Source organism: Lepisosteus platostomus, chromosome 4 (genome assembly GCF_059453375.1).
Source record: "Lepisosteus platostomus isolate fLepPlt1 chromosome 4, fLepPlt1.hap1, whole genome shotgun sequence".
NCBI lineage: Eukaryota > Metazoa > Chordata > Actinopteri > Semionotiformes > Lepisosteidae > Lepisosteus > Lepisosteus platostomus.
In genome coordinates, this window is record NC_142614.1 from 28,160,459 (window position 1) to 28,175,987 (window position 15,529).

The following is a 15,529-nucleotide window of genomic DNA, read 5'->3' on the forward strand; positions in this document are numbered from 1 at the left end:
GCTTTGCTGACATGTGAGGTTGGAGAAGGATAATCATTAACTCTACCAGCCACTCAATACAGTTTAACCTATGAAAAATGGTTGCTGGGGGGACATTAAAACGATGTGCAACTAACTGCTGTGATGTTCCAGCACTAATCATTCTAAGTGCCTGGTTTCTCTCTACAATCGTCAGTCAATCGTCAGCCAATACTATCTTGCAGATGAATGTATTGGTTGTTTTTCTAGGATGTGGATGTGAACAAATTCAGTATGTGCATCATGAAATCCTCTCACTGAATGGTATTCTACAATTTTCATACATTGCTGCTTTCTATTAAATATTAGTACTAATTTGCTTGGCAGTTAACTTTAATAGTGTGCAACAATACATAAAGTAAAAACAAAATATTCAGGACAAATACAGGGAAGACAGAAAAATAATGCAATGACAGAAACAAAATCAATGAGGCAGGCATACAGAAAGTATGTTAGATGTACAATGCTAATGCAGTGCAGAGTTAATACCATCTAGCAGTAAAGGATATTGAGTTAAGGAGTTAGACACATAGGAAAGGAGGAATGCCACTGAGTAAAGTATAGGATCAATGGCGTTAAAAGTTCATGGGACTTCAAGTGAAAACACAGAATGTGTTTAACTAATGTGAGTCTAATGACTATGACTCATACCTGTATATAAAGAAGGCTCCACGGTTGAAACGTTGTGTTTTCTTTCTTCTCTTTTCAGCATGGAATAAACCTATTATTTGACTCGTATATAGTCTAATATGAGCCAGCAGACATATTACCCTGCAACTCACAACTAGTAACCCACTGAAGCTAAGCAGGTGTGAGCCTGGTTAGTACCTGGATGGGAGACCTCCTGGAAAAAACTAAGGTTGCTCCTGGAAGAGGTGTTAGTGGGTCCCAAGGCCCCAGTATAGCGATGGAGACACTGTACTGTAAAAAGGTACCATTGAATAAAATGCAATAAATACCAATACCAGATAAGAAGGTGAAATCGTATTGCAATGATGTGATGGGCAGCATTAAATAGCAGTAATAAAGATGGAGTCAGGGGCTATAGTAAGCTAATACTTTAATTAGCAAGTTATTTTCATTTTATGGTAGCCACCATTGAGAGAGCTTAGCTGATGACAGTGCTGATGCAAAAACTTTGGCAATGCCTTGCTTTAATGTTGCATTTACTACTTATACTACTGATTGCAGTGATTTTGAACCCATTAACCTGTCAGTATTTCCTAACTATTGTTAATTGTACACAGTTTGTGCCTAAAATGGCCCCACAATATTAGTCAGCTATTGTATTGTTGTAGATCATATATTAAAATCTGAAAATATACAGTAGTTTCCCTTCTCCCTAGAACACATAATTTGTGGTACTTTTTGAGATTAACATGGCAGGTGTTTTCTTTGGCATTGTATGACATTAAGTCTTGTTTGTTGTAGGCTATATTAGTTTTGGTTTGGCAAAGAGTGTTTCACCAGATGAGATTAAAATGGTGCAACAGGTTTTAAAAGATCACGATTCATTGTATATGTGTCAAATTCTAACAGCATACTACTTTTTGACATTGTGATGCTCTTTAGTGCTGAAAATAATCCACAGCAAAACTGTAAAAATGTAAAGGGCAACCTGCATTCCCCAAAACCATCTATGCCCCTGTCACGATGCTAAAGAGGCAACCCTGAGCTCAAATAATAATGTAAGGCTTGTCCTTCAAATAGTTCTTTCTCAATTTATTTCTTCATTTTTATTTAGTAATGTCACAGTATATAAGAAACTACCAGGCCAATGAGAACATATTTTTTATATCATATATCCATTTTCTAACAACGTTATCCAATACAGGGTCACAGGGCAGCCAGGGTCTGTCCCAGTAAGCCTAAACAGAAGCAAGGAAGAATAAACCCTGGACAGGAAGCCAGCCCATTGCAGAGCACACACAGATACACACTCACACCAGGGCCGATTTTTCCAGAAGCCAATAAGGCAACCAGTATGTCTTTGGACATTAGAAAGAAACCGGAGCACGTGAAGGAAACCAAATTTCTAAATGGAGAATGGTATTGCCGGGGAAATAATGTTTAAAAGCTAATTTGCTAATTGCAAAATTAAATAATATATTTCACCTTCATAAAACAAAAAACTATTCATTCAAATATTATGTCACGTGACTATGTATTCTAACGTGCAACCTTGGGTTTATCTAAAATGTAATAGCAATTTCATTTCTACTTCAGGCTTTTAATTAAGCACCCAAGCACTTTACAAAATCACCTTCAAGGATACATATACTGTAACTTTATACTGTATACATGTGTAGTTACTCAACAAAAAACTGCAATTGTGTTCTAAAATCTTGTGTAGTTGTTCCATTCATGTTTTTAAGCCTTTTTTTAACTAGATACATTTTTATGGTATCTTCCACAACATTTGTTTGGGGTCATTGTTTGTAGTTCTATGTTAAGTCAAAGGCTAATTAAATTCACCATCTTTATCTTCCCTTAAACATTACAGGAATACAACATCCTTCAGGCTTCACTGCTTTTCTTATCACATTGTTTAAAAAACAAGCTACAATAGAAAATACCCTGCCATCAGTCATAGTTAAGTGATAGTAGTCTGATCCTGTAATGGCTAATCTAATTCTTTCAGCACTACATTACTCAACTGCAAGTTCCGCACAGTAAACAGCAACAGTAAAATGGACATCATTACACATTTATAGCTGAATAGTTCTGAATCCATAGATTTTGTTTGGAGGAAACATGCTTTTTTCTGAGACACCACTATGATATTGGTACATTTAATGTTCTTTATTTCTTTTTTCATAATCTGTTGTCTAGAACTGTGTTACTGTATGCTACAGAGTCGCATAAAGAATTTACTATAGAGCACTAAAAAGGGACATTAATGTTCCCTACTACCTGCAGTGTGAGATCCTGTTTTTAAACATTTAAACACCTATTTGAGCCTAAATAAACATGTGGATAATGTAGCCACAGGATGTTAGATAATAAGGTGTTTTATCTTGTTTCTCAAGTGAATGTGAATTAGAGAACAAATTCTGTTTGTTAAACATCACATAATTTCCACATGTAAAAGCATGTTGGTACCAAATGTCAGGAGATACCAGTTGCTCTAATTTTAATGGAAGTCAGCTGCCTGTCCCCCTGTCACAAATGTGGCTTTTCTGAGACCCTGGAGCCTATGGAACGTTTATAGCAACACATGTCTCAAACTGAAGTCATACTCAGTCATCAATTAAAAGCATTTGCTCCTGCATGGAAAGAAGAACATTGCACAGTATAAAAATGCAAAATTAGATTAGCCATGGGTGTGACTAATTCATCTGCCACTGGTGGCTTGGGGGTGTAATCAACGCATTTGTATATTATTTTGTCACACTTAATATCCTGCTTATAAGAGTTACTAAATATGGGCAGTATAAAATATTAGATTTTGTATAAGATGACATGGGCTGCTACTCTTAAAACAAAAAGAGTGGTATGTTTAGACACTTTTTAATTGATTTTTATTTCGACTTAATGAATGCAAAAACGTATAAGTAATGTATGTTTTGATCCTTGAGCAAGGGACCAGCCATCACATAAAGCACGCACAATGACACTTACAAAATAAGGATTTTTAGACATGCTAGTAAATCAAAAATATCTTAGCACTTCTGAAAGAGAGCTGCTTAAATAAGAAGAGGATTTCTGCTTAAATGGCGACATGACTGATTGACGGTCAAAATAAATCCATACTTAATCAGGCACATCCAAACAGACAACTCCCCCACACCTGTCCAGTGCATATATTTTTAGCCATTGAGCATCCATCTATTTTCAATAATCATGTAGTCCAACACAAGGTCATGATGAGCCAGAGCCTAACCCACTAGATAGCCCCCACTAGGCAGACTTGTTAAAATTACTGTTGTTAGTCTGATGGAGCTTAATTCACTGATATACTTCCCTGTGTAACTGGTGGCTTGAGTTTGCTTATAGGTAAGATTATTCCCATCATCTCTAATAATTAAATACCAGTAATTAAATACCAGTAATTAAGGTAGCACCACTTTCATCACTTTTAGCATATTGCTGCTTTGTGAGCAAGAAAATTAATCAGCCAACTGTTTAAACTCAAATAGTAAAAATAATCTGTACAGTATATGTGTGTGCTTGCATGTTCTAATTTCACATACTGTTTATTTTATTCATTGACATATAATCACATTACCACTAAACTTCACAAGCATTTGTCAGCTATTACTAATTCTCTACAAATTCCTTCCATTCCCAAGGAATAGATATTTTTAATTAGACTGACAACAACACAGGACGTTAGCTGTCTAAAGGTTACACCAAAGGAAGTGGTAACATTTAATGTCTGTAGTGAGTACTAAATAAAGAAACTAATCTTACATTTTGAGTTTATCTGGGGTTTGTGAAAGGCACGTATCTAAACTTGATGTTGGAACTTAAAAAAATATTTTAAGTTTTGCTTTAGTGTTTGTGTCTGATTTGTGGTGTATTTAAAATTAATGTGATAAAAATATTAAACACATGCTAGACAATTCTTCCAAGCAGAACTTCTCTGAAGTTTAAAGGCGGAGAATCGTGAGGTGTATTTAGATATCTTCTACCTTCAGAACTATATATACTCATTGTGATGGCAAAAATAACATTTTTTTAAGGCTGGATCACCCAGATGGCATCTTGTACCTCCAGCAACCTTATTTACTGTATCTCTTGCAGTAAATGCCCAGTCATCTACATTGGGGAAACAGGAAGGAGACTTGGAGACCTCTTCAGAGAACATGTTAGGGCTGTGAAGATTAAAGATCTCTCCAAGCCCATTGTTTCTCACTTCACCATGATGGCCATGATCACACTAATCTCTCCGTCTGTGTTCTTAAAGATGGTTTTCCAAACTCATACATCAGAAAGACTACAGAAACTAAAATTATCCTGCAGCTAGGATCACACCTTCCCCCTTCTCTTAACGACAGACTACTTTTCTTCTAAATTCTCTCTATTCATTATAGGTTTCATTTCACACTTTGCTACACCTATCCTGACTTCACAATACCTGACTGGCCTCTCTTTCTGTCCCCTGCTCCCACCCCTCACTCCTTACCTCTCCCAGCTTTTATTCTCCCACTTCATTACCTTTGCTAACTGCCTGTCTTTCTCACACCTGAAGAAGGCTCCACAGCCGAAATGTTGTGTTTTCTTTCTTCTCTCTTCAGCATGGAATAAACCTATTACTTGTTCCATGGTAATGGATACACATTCCTCCTGTATGCACTATGGGTGATGTGTCATGTTAAGTACAGAAACATCAAAAAAGGTTGCAACAAGCTTATTGGTGAGCAGGAGAGATGCCTAATAATAATAATAATAATAATAATAATAATAATAATAATAATAATAATAATAATAATAATAATAATAATTCCTTACACTTATATAGTGTTTTTCTGGACACTCCACTCAAAGTGCTTTACAGGAATTTGGGACTCCCCTTCAACACCACCAATGCGAAGCATCCACCTGAACGATGCGACGGCACCATAGTGCACAAGTACGCTCACTACACACCAGCTATCAGTGGGGAGAAGAACAGAGTGATGAAGCCAATTCATAGAAGGGGATTTTTAGGAGGCCATGATTGCTAAATCCTATAGGGAATTGGCCAGGACACCAGGGTTACACCCCAACTCTTTTCAAGAAATGCCCTAGGATTACCATAAAGAGAAAGGCACCTCGGTTTCATCCAAAGGATGGTGCCTTTTTACAGTATAGTGTCCCTGTCACTTTACTGGGGCATTAGGACACACACAGACTGCAGGGTGAGCACCCCCTGCTGGCTCAACTAATACCTCTTCATGTAGCAACCTTAATTGTTCCCAGGAGGTCTATCATTCAGGTACTGACAAGGCTCATACCTGCTTAGCTTCAGTGTGTTGCCAGTTGTGAATTGCAGGGTGATATTGGCTGGATAACTGACAGAGCCAAAAAAAATAAGGTGAGATTTGATCACCGTGCAAATAAAGCCAGTTCCCTGTCAGGAATCCTTTTGTGATGCCACGTAGGCATGTACCTTGGGAGGTGTGATTTTTCATGTGGTTTATATTTTTCTTTTTGAAAGCTTTCCCATTTCCAAGATGGTGGCATGCAGATCATGAGCAGTATGACATTATGACAGGATATCAGCAATCACTGGAGCAGGAACAGCTGTGCAACCTTCTTAAGACAGGATAAATCGAGCACTGATCGGGTTAGGAGATGGTGTTGACAGGGAGAAGAAACCAAGACTAAGTTTGTCTCTTGTCTGGTTTGCTGCTGCTATTATTTTTCTCCAACTCTGGCTGAAGGACTGTACTGCTACTTATATTTTTCCTCTGCAGCTCAGGTTGAAGGGGTTTTCATAGTTAATTAGTCCTGGGGAAAGGGTCTTATTCTTTCCCAGAGTGGGCTGTTTATTTTTCCTGAGGTCCTGTTAGAAGATTATTTTTATGAGAGGACAAGACTATTATAAATAATCTATAAACAAAAAGCAATTTTCATAATAATCTTATGTGTTGGGTGTGTTTGTGCTCAGGGCCCACCTAAAACTTGTGTCCCTACTGTGGGCTGCCCCACATGACATCACAATTTAATGTTTGTGTATTTATTTCACTTCAGTTTATTATGGTGGGTGTGAGTTTTCAGGATTCCCTACTATAGTTTGATAAGTGGATATTAAGTAAGGAAGGATGAGCAATTAATTTGGGTTTAACTGGGTTTACCTGAGTAAGTTTTAGAACATTGAAAAATAAAGATATTTCCTCATAGATATATGATAATAATAAAAAGAAGCCCCTCATATACACAAAACATTTTTACATGTTCTAAGAATGTAAGTTGTAAGTAAGGAGGTTGTCATGCTCGTAAACCCCTCCTCTTAAGGACGCTCCAGCCCTTCCTAGTTTAGTGTTTATCTCCTGCACCAGCCTCCGGTACCTGCCCCCCGTCCTATAAAAGCCAAGTGTTCCTGGCAATCTGGGCTCTGCTTTGGAAGATGGACGCCAGGAGGCCTGCCTATCTGTGTTCCAGGAGTGACTCGGCGGTATCGGCTTCAATGGCATCCTGACCCTCTGAGTCCGGGACTGGGAGCGTCTGGTCCTGTGACCCTCCTTTTATTCCTCCGACCCTCTGCCAGACTCCGCTCCGGCTTTTAACTTTGTTCGTCTTTGTCTGGATGGATCTCCCGGTTTTGGACATTGGAACATTGGATTTGCCTTGGACTCCTTTGGACTGTTTTATTCTCGGCTATTAGTATTTATGAAGCACTGAACAAATTTATCTCACAAGCAAATCAAAGTTAGTAAAGCAGATGACCAAATAAATCAATAAAGAAAAAATAAGGAGAATGAATGCACTTTATAAAGCATTGAATAAAAGTTAGTTATTGGAAAAACTATAATGAACTGCAGAAGTTAAAGAGGATATTAAAAAGGCCAAGGGGGAAATAGAAAAGAAAATTGTAATGGAAGCTAACATAAATAATGAAAGACATTTAATAATGAAATAAAATGTCTAAAAGTTAAAGATAGAAAACCTTTAGATGCTGATAGGGAAATGATTGATGTATTAAATTAATATTTAATTCAGGTATTTACCAGTAAATGATCAGACAATATGCCCGAGCAGGAGGAACAACAAACTTCCGTATGAAATAATATTAGAATATTAATAGACAGCAGGACTACAGGTATTAGAAACACTTAAGATGAACAACTATCCAGGAAGTCTCTCAGTTTTACTTAAAACTGTTATTCATTCCCTAAAAGTCTCCCAGTAGGCTCCCAAGACAAGAGTAACACCCACTGTATGAAAAATTGTTAATGTAAAGTCTATCCATAAAATGGTGACAAAACTGAGCAAAATAATAGTAGACCAATAATCCCTGAGTCTAATACGTACTGTATAGGGTTGTGGAAGCAACATTAATTATGAAGCGTTTCAGGTTCCCTCAGGGCAAAGGACAAGTGGAGACGTGATAGTAAACCAAGCAACTGCTTTATTCTCCTAACGAAACCACACAAAAACCAAACACAGAATATACATACACATGAGGAGACTGACGGAACATGTACACATATTTAGGGTGGTAATTACTTAACAACAGGCTATACACTTATAAGGCTACACAGGACACTAAAACTACTATGATACTATTTACATATGCAGGGTCAGCTGCTGGTCATTGTGCTGACCCTCAGACTTCCCCCGGCTACAACTCCCAGCCTGCTCCTCGGTACTATGAGCGCCTAGGTGCACCGTGGTAGCAGCTGGTGACCCGCGGATGCCCCATTGTCGTTCGGCTCTGGCCCCAGCTGCTCCTCCGGAGCCTTCCCACGGGGCTCCTTCTCCCAGACCCGGTCGGGGGCCAGGCAGTCTCAGTGCAGGACCACCACTTTCCCCCGTGTTCGCAACCGGACCCAGTAGCAGACCTCACCCACCACCCCAAGGACCTCAGCGGGCCCCTCCCACGACAGGTCACGCAGTAGTTCCGTTCAGCCTTAATCAAAGCCCGACTGTAGTAGGCAACTACAGGCTCCCCATCTGGACTCTCCTGCGCCAACACCTCACCCACCACCGAGTCACTCGCGTCGGTATCTAGGATATACGGTAACCGCGGATCGGGGTAGGCCAGCACAGGGGCCCCCACCAGAGCTTCATGTAACTGGCCGAAAGTCGTCTCACAGCTCGAGCCAGTCGAAACAGCGGCCCTTGTCGGTGAGGCGGTGCAGCAGGGCGGTGATGCTGGCAAAGTCCCGGATGAACCTCCGGTAATACTAAGCCAGCCCCAGAAAGCTGCACAGCTCCGCGACGGTGCGGGGAGTCGGCCAACCCCTCACTGCAGCGACCTTACCTGGGTCTGTAGCCACCCCTCGCGGTCCAACAACATGTCCCAGGAAGGTCACCTCCCGCCGCAGGGGGTTCGCACTTACGGGGGTTGAGCCTCAGGCTAGCACGGCGGATGCAGGCCAGCACCGCCTGGAGGTTCGTCAAGGCCTGGTCGAAACCCCGGGCATGAACCAGCAGATCATCCAGATACAGCACACACTGGTTCCGCGGGACCGATGCCAGCAGCCTCTCCATCAACCTCTCGAAAGTCGCCGGGGCATTGCACAGGCCAAAGGGCATGACAGTAAATTGCCAGAGGCCCTGGCCGATGGAAAATCTATCCTCGGCAGGGGGTAGGAATCTTTCCGGATTACCTCATTCAGCTTGCGGTAGTTCACACATAACCTCCACGAGCCATCTTTTTTTCAGACCAGTACAGCTGGCGCCGACCACGGGCTCGCGGAGGGCTCAATCACCCCCACTGCAGCCATCTCCCAAATCTTTTCCTCGGCGGCGGTCCGCTTGGCGTGAGCCATGCGTCCCGGTGGGATGCGGATGGGCCGAGCATCGCCGGTGTTGATGTCGTGTTGGACCAGGGCAGTGCGGTTGCAGTCCTCATCTCTCGCCGCAAAGAGGTCCTCCGCTGCCGCTGGTCCCGATCGAGGCCCTCGCAGCTTCGCTGGTAGAGGTCCTCAACGGTGCGGCTCGCTTCCACACAACGCTCAGCCCCCGCCACCACCGCCTTGTTTGGCCCCCCGGGTGCCTCAGGGGCAGGATCCGTCACGCTCGCTCCCCGGCTCGCATGCCCGGACCGCCCTGGCGCTGCCGCCGCCGCCGCCACCGCCACTGCCTCTTTTTCCCCCTGCATCCCTCGGCCTTCACCGGGCATGCCTTCCACCAGGTGAAGTCACTCACCTTGCCACACCAACTCCTGCCAGCCCAAGCTCAAACTGGCCCCCGTCCGCTGCAGCAGGTCCAGCCCCAGGATGCAGTCCTCCTGGATGGGTGCAAGGTAGCAGGGGTGGCGCACCATCGCTGTACCCAGACGGAAGGCAAGCACCTGTTTCCACCGGACTGCAGCAAGCTGTCCCGTCACTGTCCTCAGCCGCAGGCGCAGAGCCGCCCCGTTCCTCTCTGGGGCATCCGCTGGGCGGGAGTAGCGAGCAGTTGCCCCATTTCTACCGGCGGGACCACTACTGGGTAGTCCTGGTAAGGGCTGTGGCCACCTGTCGCACCCAGGAGTTGCTCAGGCTCCATATGTGCGCTGCCAGTGGGTTTGGTCTCTTTTAGGGTCAGCCGGCGCTTGACAGAATCAGCTAATGTCTGCCACGGTTTGTCCATCCTGCCCGCTTCTGACACCAATGTAGCGTTTTCAGGTTCCCTCAGGACAAAGGACAAGTGGAGACGTGATAGTAAACCAAGCGACTGCTTTATTCTCCTAACGAAACCACACAAAAACCAAACACAGGATATACACACACATGAGGAGACTGACTGAATATGTACACATATTTAGGGTGGTAATTACTAAACAACAGGCTATACAGTTATAAGGCTACACAGGACACTAAAACTACTATGACACTATTTACATATGCAAGGTCAGCTGCTGGTCATCGTCCTGACCCACAGACTCACCCCGGGTACAACTCCCAGTCTGCTCCGCGGTACTATGAGCGCCTAGGTGCACTTCCTCCTCACCACCGGGCGAGGGTGTTACAATTAATACTAAACTTAGGCAGCATCCCTATGACAAGGGATAGTCAGCATGGATTTTAAAAAAAGATTTGTGTTAGCAAGAAAAGTTCTAAATAAGTGACACAAGTGATTAATATAAACATAGTAAATGATATGATATACTTGGATTTTCAGAAGGCTTTTCAAAAAGTTTCACGTAAAACCTTAATTCTGAAAGTGCAGAAAGCAGGCTTTCAAGGTGACAGATATACTTTAATTAGAAATTGGTTAATGGACAGGAAACAGAGGACACAGATGAAGGGCAAATACTCAAACCAGGATGAATTTGTACATTTAGTATGTGGGGGATGTTTTAGGGCCACTGCTTTTATAAATTTATATCAATCATTTAGATACCATTCCACATACCATACCAAAATAAGGGGATTGGCAAACACTCTATAACCTGCAAAAGAAGTTAAAAAAGACCAAATTCAAGACTGGGAAAACTCCTGGCAGGTGACAATTAATATAGCAATATTATATAATAGAGGAAAACATAAACTACAAATTTAAAACATGAACCACTGAACTTAAAAACAGGTAAGAATAATTAAACACTTTTTTTGAAGCACAGAAGGACCTGAATCACTTATTGACATGAATCATTTATTCAAAATCCTCAAAGGCACTGATAAAGTCAATTCTGATGGAGTCTTCAAAATCAGCTGTGAAACATAAGCAAATGGCACAATTGGAAACCACAGAGAACTGCATTTAAAGCTAATAACAAGAAGTCTGTTCACATGGGGTTGTAGGATTATGGAAAAAAACTTCTCAAACAATCAATATAGTGGATACTTTCAAGACAGCTGCATATAGACATGTATAGTGTCTGGCAAAAGTATTCAGACCTTTCCTATGGTGTGCCATGATGTGAATTTAGAAATTTAGATACATACCCCAAATGCTGAGACTCAAGACTTCTTAGGGTAGTACTCTCTTAGTCTTACGCCACACTCCAGTGTAGCTTTTGTCTTGTGCTTTGGATTATTCTCAATCTAAAAGGAACATTTTTGCCCCAAAAGTCTTGAGCTTTGAGGAAGCAATGCTAACCTCCACTCTAACATGCTTCTTATACTGTATATGGTGCAAATCTGGATGGATGGATGTTTGCCCATTGGCATGTAGGGGCAGCAACATCCTGTTGCTGTTTCCGTAACATTAGTTTTTTAGGGGACAGGGTTGATAGCCTTGTGCCCAACCTCCAACATAGAGGACCTGGTGCACAACATGGGATACGAACCCACTACCCTGAGATTATGAGTCTCATGCTCTACCAACAGAGCTAGTCAGGGCCCATGGTGCAAATGTATAATATATATATTCGCAAAATTGACAATTTGCATTGCTCTGATTTTTTTATTTTCCCCTTCTTTACACAGAAATTTAATAATTACACACAACTTAATCATTTAGACGTAGAAATGTAAAAATGTAAAAAATGTAATAACTATTTTGTTTCAAACCCAGGACACAGGGACCAAGAGTGCCTACTACATTATAACAAATCAAATTCTGCAATGACATGCAAGACAAGGCAGGGAGGAGGAGGATAAGCCTGATAAAAGTTTGAACCTGAGAAAAAACAACACCGTAGACAGGTTTTTTTAAGAAATGTATGCCTTTTTGACACAAAAAGCTCCAGTAAACACTCTGGTCGTTAACAGGCTAGAATTATTCTGCACATGCAATTTTGAAATGATGGGCTGCTGTTGGAAGATGGAGACACATAGAGCTGAATCTGAAGAAAATGGACATTTAACAGCCATTACAGCTAACGTATTACCTGAATCCATGGCAGTCTTATTTAATTTGAAAGAATGGTATCTTGATGGATGGCAGAAATGGCTATCAAAATGTATAACCTTCTACTCCCCCAAGACACATCAGGCAGTTAATGCAAAGAACAAAACAAGAGTGAAACAAAGCCTAAAAGAGGTGAATTTACTCCTGAAGCAAAGCAGTGCTTGAAGCACTACTTTAAGACTTTTTTACCCTACTGTACATCAGGCCCTCTCCCAGCACAGCACAGTCAAAAGCTGTTTAGAGCAGTCGGCACACCTATGAAAAATGATGCTTTCAAGGTCTTGCCCTGCGGTGCAGTAAATTTGAAAGTACTCTTAATAATAATACGGATTGGCATTGACTTTAATGGGCCTCAGAGCCATCCTGTAATTTCATTAGTCTTCCGACTCCCCCCACTGCAGACACAATGGAGTAGGGTGATGTCATGGTTTTTCCTCATACTGAAACCTGAGTCAGGTGCCAGATATAGAAACCAGTTTTACTGCTTCTAATCGGATTAAAGTTCCTTGGCGTACTTTTTTTTAATCAATAGGAGGCTGCTGGTGTAATCTAAAAATGCTGAGGACTGCCTTGCGTGCTCTTTAAGAAGGGGGTGCCTCCTAAGCCATATGGGCCAGCTAATCCATATTTACACCCTCAAGAGACCCTTTCAGCGAAAAACACCAAACAAAACCGCAGCTGCATACTGTATATCTGGAGATACATTGATCAGTCTAATATGAACTTCTCAATGTACAGTACAAGCACAAGGCAAATTCCACATTATCAAGATACTACAGGTAGTGCATTCAATTCTGTGTCGGGAGCAGGAGATAAAAACGAGCTCTAATTGCTCTTGCCTGTGATATTATGTGTCATTTGCTTTTAATGATATACAGAAAAGAAATGCAAATTTGGCATGGGACAAATGGAAATTCTTCACTCTTTGAGAAAGGCCAGAGGGGAGCTGCTGGCGCTTCAAGGTGTAGGACAAATAGTAATCTGAATTGTGTGTTAATGTTGTAATGAGCTACCATTAGCGTTGAACCTACAACATTCATTAATTTATGTATATCTTTAGCTGGATTAAGTCATTCATTATTGATCAGTAATGTTATTTAATCAATACTAACTCAATAATATCCTATTCGGCTGCCATTTGCTTGTCATCTGTCTATTGATCACCAGAAAGCTGCTTGTCATGGTGAGGGTCAGGGCAACCTGGAGCAACAGCACAAGGCACAAGGTGGTACTGAGAGCACATGACTGCTCTCGCCCTGGAGGAGGTGGTAGTCACAGAGAAAGGGACATTTTGGACTTGCCAGAGAAACCTAGTCAGTGTGTGCCTTTTAGGAAGAGAAAATATCAGAAACCCTTAAAAAAACATGAGGACAGACAGAGATCATGTAAATTCCACAGTGAAGGCAGCCCAGTCTGGAATTGATCCCAGCACCCATGAGCTGTTAAACAGCAGAATGATCCATCACACCAACATGCCTCTCACATCTTAAAATTATATTTCAGATTTTTGAAATTATTACAAATCATGTTTAATTTTGATGTATTTCAAAGACAGCTTTAATATACTGTGTGTTTACTGCTTATATTTACTGTTTAATATACTGTATCTCATGCACCCTAATAAATGTGATACAGAAAAAACCTTTTTGCATTGTAAACATAATGAATAGATATTATTTATGTAAGCCACGAGATAACAAAAGGGAGAATTGCTTCCAGGGGGTTGTAGGTCACCTTCAATGGCAAACAAATGTAGTTTAAATGGGATTTGAAATATTAGTCAGCACATTCTATCAAAGGAGGAAGATAAATGCATTCATACAGACACGTTCTGTCTAATGGAAAGTCATAAAATTTAGACACCAACTGCCTGCCAAACGCTACTTGGATGACACCAAAGAATCCCATAGGAGTGTCTGAGGTCATGAAACGATATAAATACACTAGAGTGCTAAACAAAAACATGGAGCCATGCACATGTGTGATGGGACTGCAATCCCCTCTCAACTTAACATGAGCTTCTAACGAATAGCACTGTGTTCCATGGCACTGGACCATATGCCCTAATGTGTTGCATCAGATTTACTATATGTGCAATAACATGGCAAACATAGAGTTACACCATTATTTGTACATAAACGTTTAAGTGAACTGTTGCTGAATCTTCAGTCTACATGGTTATTTATCACATGTATCACCATAAAATGAGTCACAGGGGAGCCAGAGCCTGCCCAGGCAAAAATGGGCATAAGGCAGGGTACACCCTGGATGAGATACCAGTCTATTGAAATAGATATTTATTTAGTCAAACTATTATAAAATAATGATTTACCAGTACGGTATTTTATTTGTTAATTTTCAGTCATTTTGTAATCTTTCATAACAGAGTTTTTGGGGGGTTGTTTTTCATGTAAAAACACATAAAAATAGTACAGTGATCATTTTAAATTTGTATTTTAATTAATTTAGAATTAATTACAAGTGTTTCTTTCTGGCACTAGGCATAATGTTAATTGTTTTTCTTAATTTATAACTCATACTTGTGCAGTATTTAATTACACAGTATGCAAATATATGTTTAATACATTATTAATTAACTAATTAACTCTAAGAATAAATAATTAACTAAATTCGCATTTACAAATTAGAGTTTCTAAGTTTCTAACTGTAATTTAAATAATTACTAAACTCTAAAATTTTATTCTCTTGTTCATATAACAAAACGGTATTTAATAGTCTAATGAGGCACATTTCCCATTAACCAGTCCAATACAAGATATATATATATAAAACCCTTGTTTGTATTTCAGACATATACCCCAAAACAGACAAGTCATTAGTTGTTTTTTTTTAAAGGTAGATTTGAAGTTTTTAGATCCACAAAGGATACATCATACTCATTGATGCACATTATTTGCATTTCTTTCTTTTTAATATGCCATAATGGGAATAATTATTGAGACACGGGACAATGTATATAACTGTATATAATTAATATTAACATTTTATGGTCAGGATGTTTGTTTTGTGTAAAAAAGTAAGTAGTGCATATTTATGGTTTATGGTATAATTTGATACA

At 40.5% G+C, this 15,529-nt stretch overlaps 1 protein-coding gene across 1 annotated transcript in view; it reads right to left on the minus strand.

Moving 5' to 3' along the window:
- LOC148673081 (uncharacterized) overlaps nucleotides 1–9,793 on the minus strand; it is a 45,688-nt gene extending 35,895 nt beyond the window's left edge. The window contains exons 1-2 of the mRNA XM_088627275.1: nucleotides 9,577–9,793; nucleotides 8,647–8,820 (exon numbers count right to left, since the gene is read on the minus strand). Of these exons, the coding sequence (XP_088483401.1) occupies nucleotides 8,647–8,820; nucleotides 9,577–9,793 (391 nt within the window). The remainder of the gene's footprint in view (nucleotides 1–8,646; nucleotides 8,821–9,576) is intronic.
- Between the last annotated feature and the right edge of the window lie 5,736 nt (nucleotides 9,794–15,529).